At 54.6% G+C, this 26,939-nt stretch overlaps 6 protein-coding genes across 6 annotated transcripts; 2 read left to right on the top strand and 4 right to left on the bottom strand.

Moving 5' to 3' along the window:
- Positions 1-789: 789 nt before the first annotated feature.
- On the top strand, positions 790-3,385 carry GCG54_00004124 (Sulfate permease 2; the record flags this gene model as incomplete). The annotated part of the gene is made up of 3 exons (XM_045404179.1): positions 790-1,212; positions 1,262-1,802; positions 1,851-3,385. 3 exons carry the CDS (start codon positions 790-792, stop codon positions 3,383-3,385), a joined length of 2,499 nt encoding a protein of 832 aa, XP_045264014.1.
- A 1,937-nt stretch (positions 3,386-5,322) lies between these two features.
- GCG54_00004123 (uncharacterized protein) lies at positions 5,323-5,685 on the top strand (the record flags this gene model as incomplete). Its single annotated transcript, XM_045404178.1, has 3 exons — positions 5,323-5,430; positions 5,494-5,553; positions 5,617-5,685. The coding sequence occupies 3 exons, from the start codon at positions 5,323-5,325 to the stop codon at positions 5,683-5,685; spliced, it is 237 nt and encodes a 78-aa protein (XP_045264013.1).
- Positions 5,686-6,823: 1,138 nt separating this feature from the next.
- On the bottom strand, positions 6,824-8,650 carry GCG54_00004122 (Carboxylesterase B; the record flags this gene model as incomplete). Its single annotated transcript, XM_045404177.1, has 4 exons — positions 6,824-7,009; positions 7,063-7,123; positions 7,180-8,447; positions 8,507-8,650. The coding sequence occupies 4 exons, from the start codon at positions 8,648-8,650 to the stop codon at positions 6,824-6,826; spliced, it is 1,659 nt and encodes a 552-aa protein (XP_045264012.1).
- A 700-nt stretch (positions 8,651-9,350) lies between these two features.
- Positions 9,351-11,465, bottom strand: GCG54_00004121 (3-phytase A; the record flags this gene model as incomplete). Its single annotated transcript, XM_045404176.1, has 5 exons — positions 9,351-9,917; positions 9,971-10,384; positions 10,438-10,692; positions 10,740-10,824; positions 10,873-11,465. The coding sequence occupies 5 exons, from the start codon at positions 11,463-11,465 to the stop codon at positions 9,351-9,353; spliced, it is 1,914 nt and encodes a 637-aa protein (XP_045264011.1).
- A 4,199-nt stretch (positions 11,466-15,664) lies between these two features.
- On the bottom strand, positions 15,665-17,060 carry GCG54_00004120 (uncharacterized protein; the record flags this gene model as incomplete). The annotated part of the gene is made up of 5 exons (XM_045404175.1): positions 15,665-16,109; positions 16,172-16,341; positions 16,402-16,469; positions 16,526-16,756; positions 16,817-17,060. 5 exons carry the CDS (start codon positions 17,058-17,060, stop codon positions 15,665-15,667), a joined length of 1,158 nt encoding a protein of 385 aa, XP_045264010.1.
- A 6,600-nt stretch (positions 17,061-23,660) lies between these two features.
- On the bottom strand, positions 23,661-26,533 carry GCG54_00004119 (uncharacterized protein; the record flags this gene model as incomplete). Its single annotated transcript, XM_045404174.1, has 6 exons — positions 23,661-23,806; positions 23,960-24,115; positions 24,207-24,249; positions 24,345-25,247; positions 25,323-25,984; positions 26,044-26,533. Coding segments are annotated over 6 exons (2,400 nt in total), but the record flags the coding sequence as incomplete, so codon positions are not given.
- Between the last annotated feature and the right edge of the window lie 406 nt (positions 26,534-26,939).

Raw genomic sequence — 26,939 nt, 5'->3', positions numbered from 1 at the left:
ATTTCATTTCTTGGCTGCCGCCGTCATCCCGGAGCCACATCTCTTGGCCCACGAGATCCATCGTCTTATCCAGCGGGAGAACCGTAGAGCCTCTTCTTGGCACTTGGCACCTCCACTACCGAAGTCTCTGAACTCAATTAATAACCTCGAGGCCCGTCCTCAACAACCTGTTGAAGAGCTTCGAAGAGCTTTGAAGAGCTTCCGTTCCAGTTGCACAACTTTACCGCCTCGCGCGCGCGCAACACCCTCCCGTCCTTCGACATTGACACCTGATCGTCACTGTTGTTCTAGACGGACACACCTTTCTTTTCAGCTGTGTGATTGCGAGCGCACCAGTTGGCCTTATCAGACGCCGTCAGATCACTACTGTCTGCCTGAGTCGGGGGGCGTTCACGAACTCGTCATTGAGTTGGGTCTCGACCAATTAATATCCCCTTGATTCGATTGCGCAACTTTGCAAGGGCTTTGTGGGAGGTGTCAATCTCGCACCTACTACCCCAAACCGCCACCTCCGTCGAGGTTCGAGGCCTGAAAGCGTTCTAGTCACCTCTTGCGACATTCAGCTCTCATATATCGCACCCTGGTTCAAATTCTTTTCACCCACCGCTCAGTCGGTTTATTCCGGGGCAGTTTGCAAGGGCCCAACTCGTGTGTGTGGCACGGTAGCCCCAGCGAGTCCTATATATCCTTGGGGGCGTCTTCCCTTGAGGGAGCGTCAGCAAGTACCTTCGGTCACTCGCTTCTTTAGCCGCCTGTCCGACCACTTCAACCCTCGCCAATTTTACCAACATGCCGGGCGCAGGCTCAAAGATCGGCCACGGCCTGGCCAAGGTCTTGGGCATCAAGCTCGACAGGCCCGAGAACGAGGAGATGCTTCGTGGAGAGTCTGTCTTCTCAGTTCAGTCGTCAGACACGTTCGTGGAGGAGGAGCCGACAACCGCAGAATGGTTCCTCGAACTCGTGCCCACGGGCGAAGAGGTTGTTCAGTACATCCGCTCCCTCTTTCCCTTCCTCACCTGGATTGGTCACTACAACCTGCAGTGGCTCATGGGTGATTTGGTTGCCGGTGTCACTGTTGGTGCTGTCGTCGTCCCTCAGGGCATGGCGTACGCGCTGCTGGCGAAGCTCGATCCCGAATTCGGTCTCTACTCATCCTTCATGGGTGTCATTCTCTACTGGTTCTTTGCTACATCCAAGGATATTACGATTGGCGTAGGTCCGCCCCTGAAGCAAAGTTTTGTGCGCTACTAACAGACCCCAGCCTGTCGCTGTCATGTCAACTGTCGTTGGTAACCTCATCACCGATGTTCAAGCCGACTTTCCCCAGTACGAAGGACATCAGATTGCATCGGCACTCGCTATCATCGCGGGCGCCATCATCCTGTTCATCGGTCTGATTCGCATGGGATGGATCGTCAACCTGATTTCTCTGACTTCGCTTTCCGCCTTCATGACTGGCTCGGCCATCAGCATCGCGGTCGGTCAGCTCACGACATTGCTGGGTATCAAGGGTGTCAACACTCGTGATGCTACTTACATGGTCCTCATCAACACCCTGAAGAACCTTCCCAAGACCAAGATGGATGCGGCAATGGGCCTGACTGCCTTGACCTGGCTGTACCTCCTCCGATACGTCTTCACCACCGCCGCGAAGAAATACCCTCAGAGATCGAAGCTGTTCTTCTTCCTGTCAACCTTGCGAACTGTCTTCGTCATCCTGCTCTACACCATGATCAGTTGGCTGGTCAACATGCACAGGCGCGACAACCCCATGTTCAAGATTCTTGGCGATGTTCCCAGAGGTTTGTTTTCAACACCTCTTGATTGATCCCGTAGCTAACTCTCTACAGGTTTCCAGGATGTCGGTACCCCCAAGATCGACACCGACCTGATCAGTGCCTTTTTGCCCTTCCTTCCCGCCAGTATCATCGTTCTTGTCATCGAGCACGTCGCCATCTCCAAGTCCTTCGGTCGTGTCAACAACTACACCATCAACCCCTCCCAGGAGTTCGTCGCCATCGGTGTTACGAACGTCATCGCTCCGTTCCTTGGCGGTTACCCCTCTACCGGATCCTTCAGCCGTACCGCCATCAAGTCCAAGGCTGGTGTCAGAACTCCCTTTGCCGGTGTTATCACAGGTCTCATCGTCTTGCTTGCTATCTACGCACTGACGGCCGTCTTCTTCTACATCTCCAGCGCCTCCCTGGCCGCAGTCATTATTCACGCCGTCGGAGACTTGATTACGCCCCCCAACACCGTTTACCAGTTCTGGCGTGTCTCTCCCTTCGAGGTCCTCATCTTCTTCGTCGGTGTCTTCGTGACCGTCTTCTCTTCCATTGAGAACGGCATCTACGCTACCGTCGTCATCTCCGCCGCCCTCCTCTTCTGGCGGATCCTCAGAGGCCAGGGCCGGTTCCTTGGCAAGGTCAAGATCCACTCCGTTATCGGCGACCATGTCATCGGAGAGGACCACAGGCAGGTGGTTGGCGAGTACGGCACCTTCGATGCCGGCGATAACGCGGCTCGCAACGTCTTCCTCCCGATCGACCACGGCGATGGTACTAACCCCGAGGTTGAGCTCGATCAGCCCTACCCCGGTATCTTCATCTACCGCTTCTCCGAGGGCTTCAACTACCCGAACGCCAGCCACTCCCTTGAGTATTTCACTGAGTACGTCTTCGAGCGCACTCGCCGCACCAACCTCCAGAGCTACGGTCGCCTCGGAGACCGACCCTGGAACGACCCCGGCCCGTCCCGCAAGGCTTCGAAGGCCGCTGCCCAGATCGCTGCTTCCGAGAGCAAGCCCACGCTCAAGGCAGTCATCCTTGACTTCAGCTGCGTCAACAACGTCGATCTCACCTCCATCCAGCAGCTCATCGACGTCCGTAACCAGCTTGACCGCTACGCCGCGCCCGACAAGGTCAACTGGCACATCGCTTGCATCAACAACCGCTGGACTAAGCGCGCCCTCGTCGCCGCAGGCTTTGGATACCCAGCCGACCGCGGCGACGGCCTGCAGCACCGCTGGAAGTCCATCTTCAGCGTCGCCGAGATTGGCGGTGCTGAGTCGGCTGCGGCGGTCGCGGAGAAGGAGGCCAACGAGAAGGAGATCTCGTCCCACGCCAGGAACTCCCGACACGCGGACGAGGAGTCTGGTAAGAGCGGGGCCTACGACGCCATCGACCCCGTGTCATCTACGGGCTTGCATCACGAGCGCGGTACGAGGGGCCTGGCTGCCAAGAGGAGAGGTGTCGTGGTTCACGGCCTGAACAGGCCGCTGTTCCACGTCGACTTGACGAGCGCGCTGCAGAGTGCCATCGCCAACAGCGAGGGACGCGGAGAGGTTGAGCCGGGCCCGAAGAGCCCGGACACTTCTAGCGAGTAAAAAGGGATGGTTTCTTCTGGAATACTGGATTAGCGATTGATACCCATGTTGGGAAACATTTGTTAGATTGGTGTGGATGAATCATGAAAAAGAGGTGGTGCTTAGGTTTATCAGAAAGCACACACTCAGACGTTGTTCTTGTTATTTACGCTTTGTTTGCTTGTATGTAGAGCTTTGTGCTCGAGATATTCAGCATAATATCAAATGGTCTTGCTGAATTTGGTTCTGAAATGCTCATGTGACTGATGCAATGTAGTTGTGGCTTCCTAGCATCCTTGGGCTCGCAGGTCACAACAGACAGCCCTAGCCACCTTGGCAGGTCGCTTGTGACTACTACAAATCTTCTACAAGCGTACTGCGAGAAGAACAACAATGCACGATGCCAGCATGCCTGTGCTGGTTTTCATGCTATTGGGCACTGTGATGACAAAGACACCGTTGGTTGCGTGGTGGCTTGAATAGATCCCGTTGAAGGAGATGGGCCAACCGTTCCGCTTCTTTCCGTCTTCCCAGGCGCCAGAGTATTCAGGCGTGGACTCAAGAGTCTTGCGTCTTGTTCTCTTCGGTCGCTGCTTGGCAGTGGTGTTTCAGTGACGGTGGTAGGCGCAAGATGGAGCGGACGTTCCCCGGCCGTTCTCTGCATCCTGAACCATGAGGAATTCAGAGAACCTCGTATTCTCTTCTGAAGGGCTATGTTGTTCTGCCCCATAAGATATTTATCTTGCACTAACTGCTTGAGTAGTATATTTTACAACATCACAACTCTTCTACTTCAGGAACCAAGCCAACCGATGTGTCGGTCTCGCTCATTCTTTGGGTCAAGGCGAACTCCGACCCTGTTGCCCGTACAGAATCGGACTACTGTCCTGTAAGCTCGCATGCTGCGTCAAGAAATACAGCGTGCGTCCTCAATTTTAATCATTGCTGTCTGCCGATTATTGCGGTGCTTGTGATACTTGACAATGAGGTTCAGATACTGCGGCTGTGATTGGTCAGTAGCGATGAGCACAGCAAGTAGCCCGGGACAGTGGGGATGAACACGTCCAGGCTTTCTTCAGCAGTGGCAAAACGGACGCAGAAGTTCGAATTTGTCGTGGAAAGGGCTTGTGAAATCGTCTTCCGAGAGTGCCGGAATTTCGTGGAGAATATTGAAACCGTAGGAGGCGAGGAAGCAGCTGAGTCGGGGCGTGCGTCAACCAGGCTTAATACGAATCAACCCCTTAGACGAGGTGCTTGGCGTCTCTGCGGACGTCAATGACTCAGGCTCGTTCAACTCCTGCGATTCGGAGTGAACTGCAGGCGATATACCAGTTTGACTTGGGCGAGTTGGTGGTGTCGATTTCCCGGAGTTCCTTCTCACTGCGACTGAGGAGGCTGCAGAACTTGACTTCGCCATCCTAATTGCCTGCAACAGCACCGAGGCCCTCAAAATGGGAGTCAGAATGTGGGGTTAGTTAAAATCAAGGAGAGTTGTAAACCCAAGGTACTCTTCTCCCCAGGCATGTATGTCGTCTGATTTTAGAAGGACGATTAATCGATAATCTGGATAAGCTTTGTGTCACGTAAATGATTGAGTAGTTCATGTACGCAATTGCCACCAAACGCTACAGAGATTGATTAGATTTTCTACTTTTAAGGTATGATTTGATTGATTGTATGAGTCAGTTTTGTTACTCTGCGACTGTAAGAGTACTTGACAATCTGATACCGTTCAATCTAAAAGAAAGTTAAAATCAAAATCAAAACTCGTTCCAATATATTCCATATCTTAAGTCACCTGCCGATGCAAGGATTCAATTGGGGTACTTAAAGATATCAGTATAGCCGCTTAATAGTCATATCCACGGCCGTGTTACTGTTTCCCACCATTCGACGATCATTGCGTTAGTCTCAGAAGCAATCGACTGTCCCGATCACATCAAATTTGCACCTCAGCTATGCGCTTCTCACTCCTTGCCATCGCAGCCGCGGTCTGCGTCTCTTCAACCGCGGCAGAAGTATTTCTACAAATTGGACAGGCGTGCGCCTCAATCGGAGATCCTTCTGTTCGTACCATCGTCCCTGGCCGTCTACATGATGTAGTTTTACTGACCATGCTGCTCTTGCAGTGGGAGTCTAATTGCAATGCTGCCGACTCAGACAGGTGCGCAAGCTTATGCGATGGCAGGGTGAGTATTCCACCACTTGTTGTTGAATCAAGGCTTGAAGTTCCTTCGCTTACAAGATTGTAGTGCCAAAGTGGTGACAGTGGACGATGGATGGCTACTCCGAAGGGCGACTGCGACTGTTACTGCAACTAGCGAGTGCACGCATGGCAAAAGGTTCCCGTTGAGCCATGGCTTATTGCTCCTGTTGTAGACTTAGTATATGTTAAAGCCTTGAGAAAATACCCCAACTTGTTACATCTAGCTACCCACGGCGTGTGCTGTACAACACAGTAACAAGAGTCGCCGGCGTGGTGCATCCAATTCCAGCCTTAGCTTGTTTGGGCTACAATATCCCCTCAGCCCAGGGCCGACCCAAAGAGGCTGAGGCTATACACGAACGGGCTAGCAGGTAATAATTGCGTGCAAGCTGCAATTTGGTCCTATTTCGAGACACTGAAAGAGGTTGTAGAGGCTTGCTAAGCCGGCTGTCTTGAGATTCTCCTGAATAGATCCCTCTAACTAGACGCTGAGAATCATAGTACTATCCTATAAGCTCGCATGCTATATAAAGAAATAGAGCGCACGTTCTTAATTATTATTACTACTATTTACTGATTATAGCTTATAATAAGGTTTAAGGCAGCTATAAAGGGCGTAGCAAATACTATGAGATAGTAGAGATGAATAGGACTAAGCTATAGCAGATAAAGACAGACGCAGAGGTTGAACTTCATTTGAGGCAATGCGTGTGCAACTATAACGTAGCCTAGGATGATCCTGTCCACTATGCCTCTATATGCCCCTTCCCTTCCACAATCTTTCACATACGACCATACCCACTGGAAAACTCGGGATCCCGTCCGCTCTCCCATAGATAAGCTAGTGAGGGACAGAGTAGTAGTCGGGTCGGTGACGACCGGCGAATGCCTGTTGTTGTATGTTTTTTGCCATTTTTTTGTCCTCGTTAGAGGTGGATGTGGAGGCTATCACGATACGTGTGGTTGGCGACGATTCTTTCCCTCGCAAAAGCCTCGAGAATGTCAACATGCTTTGATCAAGCGTCAGCGTAAATTGTACCAGCTTCCTGTTTAGTAGCAAAGAGAACTAGCTAGCATTTAAACAAGACTGCAACTGCCTACCGCCTTTGACAAGTGTAGAGGATCGACGGTGCCAACTACAGAATAGCGAGTGTATCAGAAAAGCTTGATGCGACAACTCTGGCCTACTTTAAAAATAAAATAAAAAAAATGTTTAATTTGTCCAAGTTGAACCCAGTCCCGGTTGCGAGAAACTAAAAGAGGTCGTGGAGGTTCGCCAAGCCCGCTGCCTCGAGATTCTCCTGAATCGACCCCTCCAACTGGACGCCGAACGGCCCTGTCTCAAGCGGACAGTAAATATCCTTTCCGCAAATCGTGTCCTGGAAATAAGACTTGACAACCCCATAAGCACACAAATTGTTCGGTGCCGTACCAGTGTGCTGTGCCAACATTAGCCTATATGATTAACGACAAGATGCCAGATCAAACTTACACCCATACCCTCGATGGTGAGTCTTCTCGCATTCTTGAAGCTCGGGGCGTTCGAAATAGCACTGCAAAGGGAGTAAGCAAGACAAATAACCACCACTCGAGGGACCAGTAGACTTACTTCTCAATGGGCGTCGTCGGATCAAACGTGTTGCTCACAAACAACACCCTCCCCTTCGTCTCCCCTCCATACGGACCCGTAAACACATTATCGCTCTTGATCTTCCAACCCGTACAGCCCAGCGTGAACCTGATCCATGTCTCCCCGATGACGCTCTGCCCCTCGAGCTGGTCAACCAGTTCCCGTATCTCCTCCAATCCCTTGCCGTACTGCTTGTTCTCCTGGTCAGAGCAGATCACGCCGAGCCCCTGCTCCGGGCTCGTCGCCGCATACGACGTGACCCCCGGATCCCCAATCAACCCGTTGACCTGCTCCGTCCACTGTCCCAGGACACCGCCCTCCAATGCCTGCTCCAGCCCGACGAGTGCCTCCGCCACGGGCCCAAACATCTCCAGCGGCTGCACCGCCATGCTCAACATCCCGACCTTGAACGTCAACAGCGCCGCCGCGATCTCGCTACTATTCCCCCACCCCTCCGCCGTCGCCCTCCCCGCGTCCAGCCTCTCAAACGACGCCTTCCACCTTGAAAAGATGTCCATCGCCGTCGTCCCCGTGTAATACGCACACGCCTCCGGCCCCGCGGCGTGACAATACACAAAGAACGCGCCCACAACACCATCCAAATGGTTCACACTCCGCCACGTCCCGTTCGCCTGGAACGCCGCCGGATCGACCACCCCGTCCAGCACAACATGCCCCACGCGGTCCGGGAACATGCTCGCGAACGTCTGCCCGAGGAACGTGCCGTAGCTGATGCCGTAGTAGTTCAGCAGGCTAGCATTAGCCGCCGCACGCGCTCCATCGGGCGTCTGCGCGAAAGCGTCCACGATGCTGAGCATGTCCCGCGCCGTGACCGCCGTGGTCATGTGCCTCCCCGCCCCCGTCGGCCCGCCGGCCTGCTCCGCGCACTGCTCCCCGAGCGCCCTGCCGAAGTCGATGAAGGATTGGAAGTACGCGTCCTGCAGCCTCGGCGCCTCCCTGGTCTGTTGTGTCTGAGCGGCGAGGATCCCCGCGGAGCAGTTCGGCCGCGGCTCGCTGAGCCCGATGCCGCGCGGGTCGAAGCCGACGATGTCGTAGTTGGTCCCGATGGCCTGGGCGATCAGGGCACCGTTCTGGCTGATGAGCTCGATGCCTGAGCCGCCGGGGCCGCCTGGGTTGGCGAGGATCATGCCGCGGTAGGGCCCGTCCGGGGAGGAGGGCGCCGCGGGGAGCCTGATGAGCGGGACGGTGGCGCGGGCGAGTTCCGGGTTGAGGTAGTCCAAGGGTACCTGGTGAGAAAGGGAGTTAGCAGGTGAGGATGTGAGGGGGTGGGTTTTGGGTTGCGGACATCGAGTTTGGCGCAGAAGTAGTCGCCTTCGCATTGGCACCAGACGAGGTCCTGGGAGGGCGTGATTGAGTCGAAGGTGCAATTCTGCGCTCTCGTCACGGTGGCGACTGATGCGAGCACCGCGGTTAGGGCCCCGGATCTCATAATTCAAACGATTGTGGTATTCTTGTTGAAACGAATGTGAGTAGTAGGGTCTGCTGTTGGCCGAGATCTACCCATCGACGTGGTAGATCTCCCCTCGTCTTATAGATCATCTTCAAGACAATCCTGCCGTAGAGCCTTAGACAACCTCGCCCTCAGCTCAGAGCCCGTCGCCTCATAATGATATCCCTTGCATGTCAACGTCACCGACGTCAAACTTCCAGTCACTCTCCTGAGTCCATCTCTCTGGCATTCTGGCAGGATCGTGAACCTGGAAGGAAAAGAGAGAGAAAAGCCCCCAAAACACGCAGAAACAAGTCAAATGTTGATATTGAACATCGTAAAGGTGTCTCAAAAGGAGGCTGTGAAGTAGAAAACGCGCTAAAACCTGTGCATAGCCTCAGTGGTGGTAGCATTCCGGGAATGCATTTCGCGGGGTCCCGGCCAATCCAGGCACCAGTCTCGTATTCTCAAAGCGTCAGTATCTCGATAATTTCCCCCGCGAGGGGTTTGCATGAAATTAGACAGCTAAAGAAGGTGAAATCGTGGGCGTTGCACAGCCCATCTACGCCAAGAAATCTAAAGACCTTGATTACGCCCGGGGAACCCAAACACGATACAGCCCGCCTGTCGAGCAGACGAGGAAACGAATGAAATATGTACACACAAACACAACCACACTAATCGTCACAGTTTCCTTTGCTCACATGGGTCGGCCATCATACACAACGCCATAAGGCACAGTCTCAATGTCCCCGTGACAAGCGCGTTCGTAGTCCGCGAGCTTGGGCATCTCCTCCTGCACCTCCAAGAACGTGTCCAGCTCGCACCAGCCGTCCTTCCGCTCCGCGTCGCACTCGGGGAAACTCCACCCCAGCGGCAGCGTCCTCTGGTTGAGCACGAAGTGGATGTACTTCGTCTCGCCTCCGGACTCCTCGTACCCGGAGCGGTCGGCCTTGAACGGCTTCGGCGTCTTGATGATCTCGATGTCGAGGCGCGCGCCAAAGGGCGTGATGTGCGAGACGGTGAAGTTGTGCTTGCCGGGGTACTCCGTGGGCTGGAGCAGCTGGGCGAACTGCTTGAAGCCGAACGCGGTCAGGATGGAGGCGATGTTTGTGTCGTGGGAGAAGTCGAAGTAGAGGCTCTGGTTCAGGGGGAAGGTCTCCGTGTTGTTGTCGAGCGTGACGTTGATTTGGGAGCCCGAGTAGCCTAGGGTGTGGTTCTGGAGGCGGGCAATGACCTCTTGTTGCCAGCCGATACCGACGGCGCGCTGCGTTTTGTCAATACACACGATCCAGTCAACCAAGCGTGACAATGACTTACTCCTGTGGGGTTCTGGAAGGCATTGTTGCCAGCAAAAGCAAGATCGACAGAGTACGAAAAGCCAACCCATTCCTCGTACGTGAAGAGGTCGCAGAAGCGGCTGAACCCGTAGGCGACCGTCTCATACGGACACATCGTCTGCGCGGCATAGGTGTCCTCAATCGTCCAGTCAAAGCCGTCAACCATGTCCTGGAGACGGGCTGTGGCGTTGGCGAGGTAGTTCGAGACCCAGATCTTGGCCGCCTCGTCGCCGCCGTTCTGCTTGCGGGCGTTGGGGCAGTTGAGGTACCCGGCGAGGGAGTTGTTGGCCCTGTCCTGCTCGATGATGACTTCGATGGTGGCGTTCCTGGTCCACTCCAGGCCGAAGAAGCCCGCGAGCCAGTACTCGGCAGACTTGAGCATTCTGTCTTGCGTCTACAGGTGCGTTAGTCATTTAAGAGGATTGTGCAAACAGGTGCTGAGCATACCGTCGTCCGCACAATGATCTTGCTGTTGGGGTTGTACAGCGAAGAGTACATGTACGAGTGCAAGATGCCAGAGTCAAACAACTCCTGACGACCCTTGGGGACAAGAATCTCATGGCCCAACTGATACCTCCAGTTGTTCAGGAAGCTCAGCGCGCCCTTCGCCTTGAGCGTGTCACTTGCCTTGGCAACCTTTTGTCCAAAGTCAAAGACGTTGGAGCCCATCGTGGGATATCTGGACCCGTGGCGAGAGAGCATCTGGCACATGTCAGTCAAGTCCTCGACTCGCACAGGCGGCAACATACCTGAACTTGGACAATGTCCGCACCTTCAGGCAACGCATACTCCTCCACACCAAAGCCAGGACTGGGTTGATACGGCGTGAGATATCTGCCATGATTAGCACTCGTTCCCACCTTCCCAGGCCGCAAGACTCACCCCATCATGTTGAAGATGCTCTCATTCCCTCCCTTCATTCCCTCAATCGGCACATCCGTCTGCAGAGGCGCGTTGGGGACAAAGCTGCCCGTGGGAAGAACCCTCGTCTGCGCCATAAAGGCGGCTGCTCCCGTCGCCGTCGGCCCGGCCCACAGCTCCGGGCTTGTCCTGAAATACTGCGGCACATCGGGGTCCTGCCGACACGGACAATCATCGTCGCCCCCAAAGTTCTTGGCCATCCCATCCGGCCCGTGCCTCATACCGTCCACGCCAAGCCCGAACCCTAGCACCACGAACGCAATCAGAAAGCCGAGAATGGTGACGAGGATGGCGAGGCCGATGGCGACCGTTGCACGGCGGTAGCTCCGCTCACTCGGCGAGACGTTGTGGTCATCTTCGTCGTCGAGGCTGATGGGGAACGTGGCGTCGGCCGGTGTACCCGGCGGCAGCGCAGGCAGCGGCTTCTCGCTGGGCAGGCGCTTCTCCCTCCGCCCCGAGGACCCGGAGCGGCTTCGGCGGGGCACCTGCTGTCCTCCGTACGGGGACTCCTCCTCGCCGGGAACCCGGAGGTAGCCGGCCTGACGGGGTGCCATTGTCACACGTCACGCGGCGGTCTCAAAGTCAAAAGCCAAGACGGATCAACGGCTTGCAACGACAAAAACGAACGAGATCCTCCCCTTTCGCTGCAACTGGACGTCGTCGAGTCAAACGGATAAACCTGATGCAGCAAGCACCACCGCGAGATGCGCGCGCGCTCTCTGCACGCTACGTCGGACGGCGCGCCTATCGGACGTACTGCGTCGATGACTCGGGATGGCGGGCTGCTCCACCACCAACGCACACAAAGAAAGCAACGATACGCTGGGCCTGCTTCAGCCAGCCAGACGAGCCCGATGACAGCGGCAGAAGGAGAAAAGGCGTGACTTTGAAGTACGTGACGTGGGAGGGGCGTGTGGCAGGTGCAAGACCGAGGTGCAGGTTGGCGGTCAGACGGGGCACGTTTCACATCCGAGAGTACCGCAGCGGTCCCATGAATATCCTTCAGAGGTAGCTAGCTGGACGGATTGGATTGCTGGACTGATGATGCACGCGCAGAAAGGGACGCAGACGCAACCCACGGCAGATAGCGAGGTCGCGTTCGGGATGCCCGTCGATGCAGAAAAGGGGGCGAGAGATTCTTCGAGCTGTCGGACTAAGGCACGTTGCCCCCAGCTATCGGGATCGGTGTTCCGTCACACCCAATTGGCCACCTTGACGGGTAAGTTGGGTAAAGGGGGGGCCCAAGACCCCGGACGAAAGCAGAACGAACGGGCGGAAAGGGACGCGCTGAGGTGAAGAGAAGGGGGGCCAGGAAAAACGAAGCAAACAGAGCAAGGACAATCTCTCGGATGCTTGCGAATGATACGCGCCGCGGGAGCAGCCCTGGGATGTGCTGGATGGCGGATGGATGGCGGTGGTGCGTGTGATGGGCTTCGCGATAGAGGCGTCGTCGTTTGGAGGGATTCCAAGTTCAGGGAGGCTCTGGTCTGGCTTTAGGGGGCCGGCACCTGGGTGTCGTTGAATGCGGCAATCTCATTCGACGCACGGCCTGGACCATCTGGCCTGTCTTGGCTTTCCAACGGGAAGATGGATCCGGTCCTGAGGAAACGGACAATTGACCAATTGGATCGTCGACAGCTGCCCCCGGGTCGCCCAAGCACTGGCCACCGTCGTTGAGCTACGTTCCCGTCACAGTATCCAAACCTTACGTCTCGCGAACCGTCTCCAGACTCACGTGACTGCATCTTTGGGAAGGCATAACCCTCGACTATTAGCTCCAGCCGACGTCCGCTGTCATCCAAGCCAAACCACGCTTGCATCACGCCCTTTTCTTTTTCCCCCAGACGCATCTTCGGCACCGCCCAACCACGTTTCAACGGCGACATTGCTGGCTCGTCCCAGCTGCTGTTCCGTAATCAAGCCACCAGTAACCACCAGAGCTCAGCTGTGCGTCAGCTCTGATTCCAGCCCCTCCCCCTCTCTTTTGCGAGACGGCGCCAGAGGGCAAGCGAGCAGAGAGAAAAACCCACCGTCGTTGAGACTGTCATCTATCACACAACACACACATACACCCCTGCTCCAACAAACATTGACACAAGCGCACGATACCACGCAAATACGCAAAATTGTCATCGTGCCCACCCCGAACTAACACTTCAATAATCCAAAGTGACCGCGCATGGTCCCATTTCAGGTTCTTGGCCGCATACCGTAGACGCCTTTTGATTAGTTACCCGTTCTCAAGAAAACCCCTCCTCCCTGCCTCATCGTTTTTGCTAGCGACCCATCACCATTTCTTTTTCCTTTTCCTTCTCATCCTTTACAAAAAGACGTGGCTTGGCGCACAGGCAGGTCGAATAAGCAAAGATAAGGCAGAATACAAGCAAAAAAGGCAGAACCAAATAAAACCTCTTAGCGCCATTTGCGAATGATGCACCAAAAAAACTGTCTGTCTCCCCATACTGCCCGCCGACGACACGACCACCCCCAGGCAACTTTGAAAAGTCTCACTTACAAAGACGCCCCTCTCTCACCCCCGACCCATTCATCTCCCTCGATCGATCGCCCGCGCTAGGAAACGATGACAACTCCCCGGTCATGTACATTATGTTCCTGGTAGCGAAAAAGAAAAAGCAACGACTGGGAGTCAGAAAAAAAAAAATGCAAGATGGCGGAGAAGCAAAACAGCCGCCAAACGAAAAAGAAGAGGTCAAGGGCCACGCTGCAACTGAGACCGACGCAGAGAAACCCACACTGCCGACGTCGGACCAGCGTCGCTTTTCGATCCCCAAGAAAACTCCCCCCATGTGCATGTTCAAAAAGCAATTGCGCAACACGTTGAACCCTGATGCTCCTCTTCTCCCTCCTGCTTCTCCTCTTTGCTGCCGGCTTCGTTGTGTCTGCATACGTGCAGAGGCTGCAAATCCCATCCCTGACCTGCCTACCCACGATGGGAAGGTGTTCGTCAAGAGCAATCATCGTCATCACCAAAACCCCAGACCCTTCAACATTGAAGACAGTCGAAAAGAAAAACATCCCGGCTTAGGGGTCTCGATACAGAGCCGACGCGCTTCCGAAGATAGCAGAAAGGTTCCCACACGACTCCCCTTCAATGTCCACTCCTTCCAATACGTCCACCGTCCTTCCTCATCCCCATATCATCCCATCCCTCGTACGGAAGCGATGCGTCCTCGTTCCCAGCCGACATTCGATCCTGTCACCAGCAACCAAACCCTGGAAAGGCCCCGGGAACTTAGACCATAGCAGCCAACGATCCGGCAATCGCATGCACCCGATGTGAACATGCATCCTCTTCGGCAGCGACACCACCTGTCTGGCCGACCGCTGTGCAGACGTCAAACCGCCGCTTGTCGTCGTCCCGTCAAGCCTGCAGCCACTCGTCTACCGGCCTGTCGTCGGTAGACCTTGCACAGTCGACATCGCTTGGGGCCATGCCTTTGCGCATGCTTTTCTTTATTTTTTTTTGGCCACACGTTGAAACGACTGTCGCCGCCCACTACCGGTGAGCACTGGCGAGAACTGCTGAAGCCACTCCCTGGCCCCAACGCCTGCGGCCTTCCACGCCCAAGTGTCGGTCAGCCGTTGACCGGTCAAGGCATCTCTGACCGGAATCCACATGTTGTCTGATGGCCGTTTGCCCCTTTCATAGGAGTATGGAGCGGTGATGCCTGTCGTCCTCGAGTGTTTGCTTTTCCTCGTCTTTGCTGCTGCTGGTCCCCTCTCTCTATCGCGAGCTTGACACGGGAGCGTCACATGCACGTATTCGTACATTGGAGGAAAAAGAAAAAGAAGAAATCCCGATAACTCAAATCCGCAAAGAGTCAAGCGGCCGTTCGTTCGTGTCATGCTGTCGCGTCCCGTTGCATCTCCATCTGCAGGCCGGTATGGAGAACAATGACCGGCTTTTTGCGTTTGACCATGGGAATCTTTTCCAGAAAAATCTACCACCTCGCAGTTGCACAAACCAGACACGCAAGCCGGCTTTGCTCCGAGTATTTTCCCTCTGTAGCATCCCGTTGCTCGAAACAGAGGTCATCAATCAGTCGGCCAGCCGGCCGTCCGAAGGGACCATGGCCAGTTGAAAATTTGGCTTGACGTCCACTTTCCCGGCATTGGCACCCGCTCACCGATGTCTTGGAGCGTCCAATGATTACTCGCGGCTCTCTGACCGGTGCTGCATGGTTGTAGAGTTCCAGCACCTCGGTCGTGTGATCAATGGCCGCCGCACCTGCAGCCACGCGATTGACGTTTGACTGAGGCGAAACCACACCGGTTTGTCTTGCCCATATCTCTGCCAGAAAAAAAGTCCGATGTTCCACGTTTGGAACACCCGGTCAATGATCAGCGCTTGCGATCCTCACTAGTTGGGAAAGACGGTGAATGGGTAATTAATTTCTATTACAACGAACTCCTGGTCTTACATCCCATCCATGTATACATGCTTTTTTCTTGCCCGCGCTCTACTTCGCGAACTCCCAATGACTCCGTGCTCATCTGACCGTGAATGACAAGGTAAGGGAATAAACTTTTGAGGCGACCAGGGTAATAGGGAACGGTGAGGGAAAAAGCAAATAATAGATGATGCAGTAGTCGCTCCACGCCATAGGGAGCCCGTGTTCCCAGGGATAAACAATGCAAGCAGAAGAAATGCAACCGTGACGCCCCTTCTCCAGTCTTTGACGATGCTCCTTCAAAGTTCCCCGGCAAGAACGTGTAACGGAAGACAACAAAATTAGTTGGGGTACTTGCGGAGAGGAAAAAAGGCATCGGGCATGGGTTCCAGGTGCCAGACACGGTCGGCGGGCTTCTCGAAGGCGTCGTACCACTCGCGCTTCAGCTCCTCGGGGAGAGACCAGCCCAGCTTGTCATTGCGTACTCGCATGCGAACGAGATGACGCTTCTCGCTGGGTGCTTGACCGTTGACGAAGCCTTCGCGACGGTGAAGGATTGCAAGGTTGTTGATGAAGTGAATGTCACCAGGGCGGGTTTGGATTTCCATCTGTGTCGCCTTGGCGATGGTCTCCACGGCATCGAGAGCCTCAATCTGACGAGAGGTGAGGGTGGGGAAATGTGCCGGTCGGGGATGCGCAGCAGTGCCCATCAGGGGCGTGCGGCCGAAGTTAATGATGATCTTGCCATCTTGGTGGAAGAGGATGGGCCGACATTGGAACTTGGGACTATAAGCAAGTCAGGAAAGTAGCTCGGATATGTCGGGTCACACTGAGACAATTAGACATACAGGGCAAAGGGCCAGTCGGAACGAGACAGTGTGCGGATGATGTCAGGTCGAGTGGCGGCGAGAACGTTGTAGACAGTGTGGGCAGAGGCGATGATGCACTTGCCACCGGCAGCAGCGGTGGCTCTGGTCAACCAACTGATGATGTCTCCAGACTCTTCGTTGTGAAACGTCTGGAAGAGCGGGCTTAATTAGCAGGCTGTCGACAACGACAACGGCAAAGGTGTACTGACAATTGATGAAGTGGAATGACGGTGATGATCCGCCTTGGCTTTTGTGGTGTTGTCTGCAACAATGTGAACTGGAGACGAAATTAGCATTTTGCTGAGCACGGACGGTCAAGCCAACGTCACGTACCAAGCATGTTTCCCTTCTTGTCCTGGCGGCCACGTTGGTTGGCAATGTACCCCTGGATGCCAAGATAGAGTACCGTAAGATCCTCAACCGAGTGCTTTTGCGGGTCAATGCCGCGGACCACGGCAAAACCCTTGCCTTGATGGATGTCGTGGGCGATGCGGCCAAGGGCGGCTCCCAGGGTAGGGAGGGGGAAGTTGTCTGGGCTGACAAGATCGCCGTCAAGGCCCAAAGCTGTTTCGGAGAGACATGTCAACGGTCAGACCGTTTGAAGAGGGATCGGGGTCGGCATACCTTTGAAATGCTTCAGCGCAGCCATCAGCTCATGAAGGTCTGTGTTGGTGAGGTTGTACGTGTACTGCGACTCTTGGGTGAATTGCGGGCCGGCCCAGGCTGATTCGAGGTCCAGTGTCTCGGGAAAGTCGGTGGGGAGACCAGGAACATCCGCGACTGGAGCGTTACAGTCGATGTGATGGATGTGGTGGACAGCAGATGCCGCGGCGGCACCCATGACCGGACCAACTGCAGTGGACGCCATCTTGCTGATGTGAGAACTGAAAAGCGACATGTTAGAAACGACGGGGCTCCGCGATGAGTAAGCCGGGTCGAGGGACGACAAACCTGGAGATGGGTGTCTGATATTACTCTGATGTGCGTTTTGAAGCACGAAATAGACGACGACGGCCGTGAAGAAGTAGAGAGATAGAGAGATAGATAGAGGGAGGGAGAAGGACCCGAATCAAGGAAAGGCTTGGGGTATTACTCGAAGGAAGCTACACAAAGAGCAGCGATGCCTTGTGTATGCGTGTGGGAGAGTGAGAGATGACAAGATTTCCCGTGTGGGAGCGACTGTATATACGCGGCAGAGACAGTCTGGTGCAGAACTCCAAAGGAAGGACGGGAAATTGAGATGGAAGAGAGAGACGCGGGTCGGGTCGTCAACGTGGGCGGGAGAAGAAACTGTTGGGGAAGAGGTTGTGAGGAGCTGTCATGAGATCTGGCAGACGAAGAAACTAATATACCTTCGAGGGACCCCTTTCCTTCCCAGGTAGGAGAGGCAGTTGCAGTCGGTGAAGGAAGGGACCGACTGTTTGTTTGAGCGGTGGGTGTGATATGGCCCAAGTTTCCTTCTTTTTCTTTTCTTCGTTTCCCTCTACCTCGCGAGGAAGGACACACGGGACGGGCAACGACGAGATAGCAAGGCAGGAAGCCGCGGCGACTGTATGGTCTGCTGGGACCCTGGGAAGGCAAGTACCCGAATGCGCGTGCCTGCCCGCCGCGTAGGGGTTTTTTGACGAACTAAAGGTGATGGAAGGAAAGAGACTGGCGGCGACGATGATGTACGGGGAGGGTACCGTGAACAAAACAACGATCCCGTCAAGACACCGTAGATGCCCGCTGCTTGCTTAATGCGTACCTATCATGCGTGTGCGCGCGCGGAAGCAGGAAGTGCGGGAGAGCGGCAAGGTAAGGCGAAGCAAGGGCTGGATTGGTGAGCCGGGCCGTTGGGAGGACTGGGGGAGGTAAATGAGACGATGTGTGATGCGATGCGATGCTAGTTTCCCAGTGGTCCCGTCAAGACATTTTAAGTCAAGGCCGGAGAAGAAACAGTAATGAGGTCAGAGGACCAAAGAACGGAAGGGAGATGGAGTCGCAGCTACCTCAGGTAAGGTGTGCAGAATAAAATAAAAATATGGCAAGGTCGGTAGGCAGACGAGGCAGGGACGGGAAGCAAGCACGAAGGTAAGGTAAGGTAGGTGCAAGCCGAGACGAGCATGAGAAGCAGCAGCCGCAGCAGGAGCAGAATGAGAAGTCGCAGGTGCACTAGATGCGATCGATACACAAACGACTTTGGAGAGAGGTATGGATACCTGTAGAGAGAGGCAAGAGAGAGAAAGACAGACGTGGAGTGGAATAGATGCGGCAAGGAAGTAACACACACGCCTTCCTAGCAAGCCTACCTTGCCTTGCCTTACATTTGTTGCTGCAAGCACTGTCATGGGTGTTTCCAAACTGGAGGGAAAGAAAGATGGGTATTTGCACCTGCTTCATCCACAATCCACAATCTGAGGTAGGCGCCGCGGGATGGGACGTGGAAATGTAAGGAAGGAAAAGCACAGAAAGCACTGTCCCGAACCGGTGAGGAGGGACCCAAGTACCTGCACCTGGCTACAAATTTTTTTTTTTTGTCCCCCTCGATCACCTACCGTGTGTTGTGTGTTGTCCTCGACAGGAGTGAAAGAGGTAGCTAGCCAGACGGCCCAGTGCGACGACATGAGATGAAAGCGCATAGCAACCTCGCAGGTACCCGGCGGAAAAGAAGAAACGATAGGGGAGTAGAGGATGATTTGGGGCTGGCCGGGCTAGGCTGAGCCGTGATTATGATGAACCGACCTGAATCCAGCATGGTAATAGAAAAAAATAAAAATAAAGAAAAACAAAAGTACGATGCGCACGCGCGCACCTAGGGTCGGTATCCAGCGAAGTGCCGTGCTTCAGCTCACCCCCAGCTGCTTCATCCTGTCATTGTTCTGCGTATCCTGACAGCAGGCATGCCCTTGGCTTTGCGGGCATGGGTGTGGACAGCAGAATGAGTGTGAGAATAAGAGTTGATTAAGCAATAGACGTTGGTTCATGTGAGACGGCGGGGTTCGCAAGAAAAAAAAAAAAAAAGATACCTGGACAGGGTGGAAGGACGTGGACGACGACGCGATGCATTAGGGGAGCTGGGTGGGCTAGAAACAGTGGCTGCGGGAGGGGCACGCATCCGTAAACGTCCACTCGTCGTTGGGCCCAGAAAATCTCTTTTTTTCCTTCCTCCGGGACGGAGGCGACAGCTGTGTGGCGAGTCGCGAGGGATAGAAAGAAATTGAGCAGATAGACGCAAGAATCCGATGGACGAAAACCGAGATTGAAACGTAGACACCAGACCAGTCGGGAGTGCCAATTGCAGACCAAGCTAGGGTAAAAATGGTGCGCGTTCGCTCATCCGTGTTGTTGATGATGTGGGTAGTGTAGGTATCTTGGCTTGGGCATGCTGTGCGCCTAGGCATTCGTCGATTGTATGTACCTACGTGCGTACGCACGTACGAACGAACGAACGGATTGCTAGCTGCTGGCCTGCAACAAGAACGGCAGCTAGCCACAGGGATTGATTCAATGCGCGCTAGAGACAAGTGAAAGGAAGATGACTTACTCCGATGGAGCTCCATCCTCGTGGTGGCACGGATGTCGCCTTTCTATTCCATGATGGGATCGTGACGGAGATCGAAGACATGTGGTGACCGAGCCCTTCCAATGTGGATTGACAAACGGACGCTTCCATGCAGATGGAAGCAAGCCAGGTGGTGGTGGATAAGAGGAGGGATGCAACGGGGACCGCGGCGCGAGAGAGAGACGGACGAGGGAGCTCGACATTGGATGAACATGGATCACCAACTCTCTTCTCAGCCATGGAGCTGCCCAGCAGGGCAGGGTGCTGTGGAGCCAGGGCGTGCACTGAGAGACAATGTTTTTGACGACTTTCCTTGGTAGGAGAGCATAAAAGCCACGTTTTGTGGCGAGCGCCTCTTTCGCCAGTGTATCCGTATGATCGACCCAGAACTCGCGAGACGAGACGGGCATCGAGAAGGGGTGAGGAAAAGGGATTGAAAGAACCAAAAAAAAAAAAAAAAAAAAAAAAAAAAAAAAAAATTCGNAAAAAAAAAAAAAAAAAAAAAAAAAAAAAAAAAAAAAATGAAATTCGACGGAAGTCGCGACGCGGCGGGACATGATCAGCGTGGACGTTTTATGTCCGCTGTGTAACGTGCACTAGGAGGTGAAGCCGTCGGGACGATGACGGGTCGACGGGTGTTCGGGAGCACCAGGCACGGTCGAGCGGTGTGGTTGGCGTTTCCAGGCCCCGTAGGCCGGGCAGTAAAATGGCTTTGTGCGCTCGGGGAGGTCGATGTTGGCAAACCATGGTCGATCCGATCCATGTTGTGCCATCCAGTGAATGTGTGTCATGGCGCTGATGGTTGGATGGTGCGCGGGCAGACTGGAATGGCAAGTCGACTAACTGCCTTCACCTCGAGCGAAGGTGGTAATAGTAGTGCAGCGCGACAACGATGGGCGTGCTGCGCCTTTCCACCGATTCATTTCTGTCGTAGCCCTAGGCTGGTTTTGGGACGGTTGTAGGCGAGAAGATCAGCGTCTACCGTGCCTCAAAGTACGGCTACCCGAAGCTGAGGTTCCCTTTGCTTTGGCGCATCTCGTCATTCGGGCCTGCTGTTGGCTGCGGCGCTCGTCGTTTGTCCAACGCAACCTTGTTCGATCTCGGGAGCCTGGACGAGAAGCCGTAAATCAGATGGAGCGAGGACGAATCGCAGGCGGCTTCAGGGCCCCCTGCACGCCCCGATGCGTTCCAGGTCCAGGGTGGTAGCTAAAACAAGTGGGAAAAAAGTCGAGCCATGTGGTTGAAAATTGAAGCCGAATCTTGTTTGGTTGCATGCCCCGAAGTTGGGAACTGCAGCGATGGCTTTTTCGCAGCTGACTGGAGGGTTTTTCTTGCAGATTTGGCAGAGTCCGTTGCGCTATTGTGAGTGTGTCTAAGCTATCCATGTCGGAACGTGGAGTCGACAGCATGGGTAACGTAACTGTGTCCCAACGGGAAAAGCAATGAAGAATCTCAGGACGACGTGTATCCGCTAAAGGCACGCACTGGGACCTCAAGTACGAGATACGTACCGTAAACAAAAAGATCCCTTGTGTCTGCATCTGTGCTGCTGTGCTGTGGGCAGAGGCGTTTTGTCCCACAGACGCGAGCAACTGGAGACATACATAAACCGAGGATAGAATGAGGAAAAAGCAAAGAAGGGAACCTGCAATGGTGGAGAGGGGGGGGGACTGATGGAGAAGGCCCGAGGGGTCTGTCTGGGCAGACATACTCCATACAGAGAAGGCAGAGCAAAAAGGGAGTTTTGGTGTGGCGGCGGTTGAAGACGACGTCGCAATAGACTCTGTGCGCCCCGTCCACGTCCAGTCCGTATTCGCAGGGGAAGCCGGAGACGACGACCGGAGAGGGACGTCGACGGCTGTCCCATCGGGAGTTGACGATGTTGAATTGGACATGTCCCGGCAAAGCATTTACTGGTTTCTGCTCTGTCTGCGCCTGGGGCCCATGCACAGAGGCAGGCAGCCGAAGAATAGGCGAACGGGATGCAGAAGCCGCGACCCCCTGACACCGATGGTTGGGACCACTGCAAGCCGTTCCGGACGCGCCTTCCATTGACGAGTCACATCCCTGCCACTTCCCACAGATGGCTGGCGCCCGCCGTCCGATGACAGTGGACTTCCAGTGGAAGGGATGGGGGAGTGGGGCCCCGGGCACGTATCGCCCAGATTCCGACCTCACCTTCTCCACTCTTGACTACACCTCATTGAACTTCATCGCCCAACCCACCACCACGACCTCGACCGGTGACCGTCATCCACCCTTGAACGCTCGTCGCGCCCCTCCTCTCCGACCTCTCCGTCCCCGGGAACCTTGCAAATCCGTGGCCGCATTGCGACCTGCAGGCCAATGGCAGTTTGCGCACCTGGTCGGCTGGGTTTCCTTCCCGGATCCGGACCGTACGAATAGTTGCCGAGGGGATTCGATTCCATCCAGTGACAGAATGTTGGAGCTTCCCTCACAAGCGACACGGATAGCTAGTTCGGATGCGTGAGGTGTTGCGAAGCCAGATGGATGGCATGGCATGGCACGTCAGGGGACCCTCATGGTTCTTTCTTGTTGATTTTCCATGGTTTTCTTTTTTACCCCTCCGTGTAATAAATTCTGCTCAATCTCGCCACGAACACTCTCTTGAGATAGGAAATCGTGACTGTCGAACCAACAAAAAGTCTAGACCGGCACATGCTCCCTCATTCCCGTCTCCATGTTGACGAACTGGTCTACTTACAAACGAAGACCACACCGCATTTCTCCATTCCAATTTCCCGTCCCCCCTCCATCGGCATCCCCATCCCCATCCCCATCCCCATCCCCGTCCCAACATCCCAATATCGAACCCACCCCCTTCCATGACACCCCCAGCCTCCATTCCGATCCCCTCTCCTCCCACCCCCTTGATCCCCAGATTGCCACTCGAGGGCTACATTCCGACATCCTCTTGCTGTTCATTTGCGCGCGTTTATCTGTGCCCATCAGCCTGTCTGAGCTCTGTCTTGTCTGGGATTTAAGTTTTTTTTGACAGCACTGGCCCGGCCCGCGAACCAGAGATGCAGATGAAATGTGATGAAATGGCGGGGGCCTGCGACGGCCGGTGAAGGACTCCTACGAATGGCGTTCGACTCCACACCTTCTACGGCACACTCGACTGCAGGACACATGCAGGACCCTGTCCAACGGCACACCTATCGCTGATCTACAAACCCACCCCGAGACATGGTTCGCCAAAGATTCCAACAGAATCCAGAGTTCATGTGATGGCCACTGATGCGATGCCATCAGCCAAAAGGAATGATAAACGACGTTCGTTACTGAACCAGTATCTGAATTATCGTACGAATCCCATTCCACCCCCCAACGTCGTCTGCAGCTCCATCGCCTCTCCGGATCGGGTCTGTTGTCGCCTACTTGCACCCGGCGAAGCACGAACATGACTAGACGCTTGTGATTTTGATCCCTCACGGCAAATTGCACCTTGAGCTTGATAACGCGATACATTACAACGGCCACGCGCGCGCATACACACGCCAAGTGTTTCGCTGAACATTTTCTCCGCTTGTCATCATCGTTATGGCTTCCGCCGGCATCCCCATTCTTTCGCAACGAAAAAAACATGGTATCCCGACAAAAGGAACTGCCAAAATACATTCTTCCTCGTCGCTCGGCAAATCGACAGACATGGACAGATCTCCGATCGAGAGTCCCAGCACAGTAGAGGCGGTAGAACCGGCGAGGGCTTGGCCTAAAAAACTCCGATTCCATGCCAGACGTTGAAAGCCAACGACTTCTCTTTTGGCCTGCTCGCATTGCGCCTCTGCAAGCCCCTGCAGTGCATCCCTCCCTGGTCCCAGACATGATGAAAGTGAAAAAAGAAAAAGGAGATCCTCCCCGCTCGCGCCACGCGCCACGGCAATTCCACCCTCGGTTCGCCTAACATGCGCAGTTTTCCAAGTTTCGGGGTTCCAGGTCATGGGCTGACCAGTCTTGGGGTCGCCAGTCTCGCTGGAAGAGTTGACTGACGAAAAAGTATGGCTTCTCGTATGCGTTGTCCTCGTAAAGCTCGTCCCACTCGTTTCCTGGTTTCCATCACGTTAGCCACTAGTCTCAAAGCAGCTGAGTACTTTGCTCCTCATCTGGCACATTAGGAGCACGAGATCCTCGTCTCCAAGATCAGTGAAGTGGTTGAATGGCTCCGCCGCATCGCGAGAAAATGAAGGAGCTCCGCTTACTGTGTGCCATGACCTGTGATCGAGTCCAATGAACAAACTGGATCGCTTGTTCGTCCAATTGAGCCAGCTGTCGCAAATCCTGATCTCTGCAGTCTTCGCTAAACGGGGCCACGTTCTTGTTGCAGTAGTGGAAGTATGCCAGAAGAATCGTGCCTCCTATCCACCAGTGGTTCGTCAGCATGTCTTACTCAACAAAATCACTCGCTGGGACGATAAAAGATCACTCGATCCCAGCAGTCGTACGTACCCCAGTGATACTCCTGAACATCCGCCTCTCGAGCGAACTTTGTCTGTAATGACAGATGACTGTCAGCAATCCATCCAAATACAAAGCGTCGCGTCCCAAGTCTAATCGATTCTCCCGTCCTGACTCCAGTCTTCTCACCTTCATCCCGTGTTTTCTGGCGTAAGATGCATCGTGGTTTGCCAGAAGCGCAATGTTGTGTAGTAGTATGAATGTCACCAGGTACGTTGTTAGCCACGTCTTCTGCTTGTTTTGCTGGGTCATCTTCTGGAGTTTCTCCAGCATGTCGCGTCTGAGCCTCGTCTGGATATGCTGGATGAGTACTAAGTCCAGCTGGGCGCCCATGACTGGCGGAAGAGGAATCTTCCCATGCTGCGGGCTGCTGTTGTCCAGGATGTTGCGGTCCATGCCGAGGGTCTCGTTTCCGACAATCTCCACCGACTTTGTCGTTAAGCGAACCGCCACCCACAGCTCCAAAGTTTGCGTCAAAAGCTCGCGCTCTTCCGGGGAGATCCTCGGATCTTGAGAAAGCTGCCAAGCCTTGCTATAGGTCGTGAAGAGTAGATGATCCCGGGCACCCATTACGCCCTCAACCAACGACGAGAAGCAATCCACGACGCCCCTTTTAATGTAGTCCTGGTAGGCTGCCTGGGCTTCGTCGAGGTCGGTTATGGCGTAGGGAGGAATCGGTACCGACTTCTTCGAACCATCTGGTCCCACCCAAGAACGCTCCAGCTTGTCGCCTGGTTGAGGAATGAATTCACGCACGTGAAGCTGCACCGACATCCCCCGCGCGTAGCCCTCCGTCACTCTGATGATCTTCACATCCGAAGACGCCCAGTTGGCGATATTGTCTACAGGGCCGTTGTCTCCCCAGCGCAGCGTCCATTCGAAACCATGCACCTGACCCGGCTTCATGCATTTTACGTCAGTAAGCTTCGCACGGATACAAGGAAGACGAGAGAGATGCTTGTGGTGGATGCTGTTCGCTTTGGGCTTGCACGTAAGGCAGCACGCGGTTTCATCATCGGGGTCCGGTACGCACTGGTGAAACCGTCAGTCGTCTTTCCGAAATGCCTCACCCGACGTCTGTCCAGACGCATCATGGTCTTTACTCACGCGAATTCTTTGCATCTTGCAGCGCACACACGATCCAATCTTCCTGGTGTTGGCCGTCTCCTGGCGCTGCCTGATGTCCTTGAACGGTCCGCGCTTCGAGGCCGGGGCTCGCTGATGGGAGTAGACGATATCAAGCCGAGAAGCCGAGCCCGATTGTCCGATGTCCTCATCCTTGACGCACATTTCCGGCATGGCATACGGATATTCCGAGGCCACTGCGGCCAGGTCCCGTTGATGTTGCATGGTTGGAGGTAGAGATGGTCCCACAAGTGCAGCATTGTATGGAGTTGAGAGCAGGTCATTCGTGGGCGCAGGATGGCTGGTGATGCCCGACGAGTTTTGAGAAGCGTCAGAAGCGGAGGCATTTGGAGCATTGGTGTAGTAGGTAGGCACCGGTATGTCAGTGTATACCATGTTGTCGGACACAGCAGGCGGTGCCGTCAGAGCCTGGTTCGGGCTCTCTTGTGCAGACTGATAGCTCGTCACGTAAGTGCCCATCAGCCCGGAGTCTGCGCTCGAGAATGCGGTGGACTCATTGGGCGGTATGGTCGTCGGTACAAAAACATCTTGTTGAGCGACGTTCACTGAAGGCCGTTTCTCGACCTCATAACCGGTGGTAGCTCCATAGTCATAGGCACTTGGTGCTGGAACGAGTTGGTACCCTGATAGCCTGTGAATAAACGAACAAACTAAGACATCGAGAAACCTGATGCATACATACCCTCAGGAACAGTAAATGTACAAGGAGAGAAGCACGTTTGGCAACAACCTCCTAAAAGGCCGGCAATGCCTTCAACTAGCCCAGTTGCAAGACCAGAACCATGAAGACCGGCGGAAGGTCCTGGTTCGCCATCAGCAAAATGATGTTGGCCGTAGTGTACGGCCTGCTGAGACTTCTCCGAAGAGCCCTGAGCAATGGAACTGCCGGGCATGTGCGAAGACATCGAGTTCTCTGGTAATGGCCTGTGTCTTTTGGGCGGCTGGTCGTAGTATGTGCCGAAGTAAGTTTCCAGGGCCGCTTGGTGAAGTTGGTACCCTTGGAGGTTGTAGAAGGATGCGATTTGATTAATTTGATGTTTGAGGTCTGGGTGTAGACAGTGGAAGTCAAATGGAGGAGGAGCTAGGAGAGGCTGCGAGCTCTGTTGCGCTGGCACTAAAGGAGATTCGTCCTCGAGGCCGTGAGGCCGGCGCCTCTTGAGATTATGATGATTCTAAGACGAAATCAATTCACCGCACATTTGGGTGATAGAGCAAACGGAGGAGGGGGCGTGACCAGCAAAGATAGAAAAGCCTGGGCTAACAAAAGATATGAGGGGACAGCGTGTGTGCAATGATGCGGGTGCTAAGACGGCAGCTGGGCTGGAAGGACAATGGGGAAGATCGGTGATATATCCCATGCACGCTGCCGCAAGCCGGGAAGCAGGGACATCTCTTACCATGATTGATGCGACGAGAGAGGGTGTGTTGGACAGAGCCTAGTAGCGAGACGAAGTACCACAACCGGTGGCGTGTATAATGTATACAGCAGAGACAAGCAGCAGCAGCAGCAGTAGCAGCAGCAACAGTAGCAGCAGCAGAAGCAGCAGCAGCAGGCAGGCAGGCAGGAGTGAGCAGGCA

The sequence above is a fragment of the Colletotrichum gloeosporioides genome (assembly GCF_011800055.1).
Source record: "Colletotrichum gloeosporioides strain Lc1 chromosome Unknown consensus_48, whole genome shotgun sequence".
In the NCBI taxonomy this organism is placed as follows: domain Eukaryota; kingdom Fungi; phylum Ascomycota; class Sordariomycetes; order Glomerellales; family Glomerellaceae; genus Colletotrichum; species Colletotrichum gloeosporioides.
Note: the sequence above shows the minus strand (reverse complement) of the source record. Positions and strands in the feature narration are given on the sequence as shown.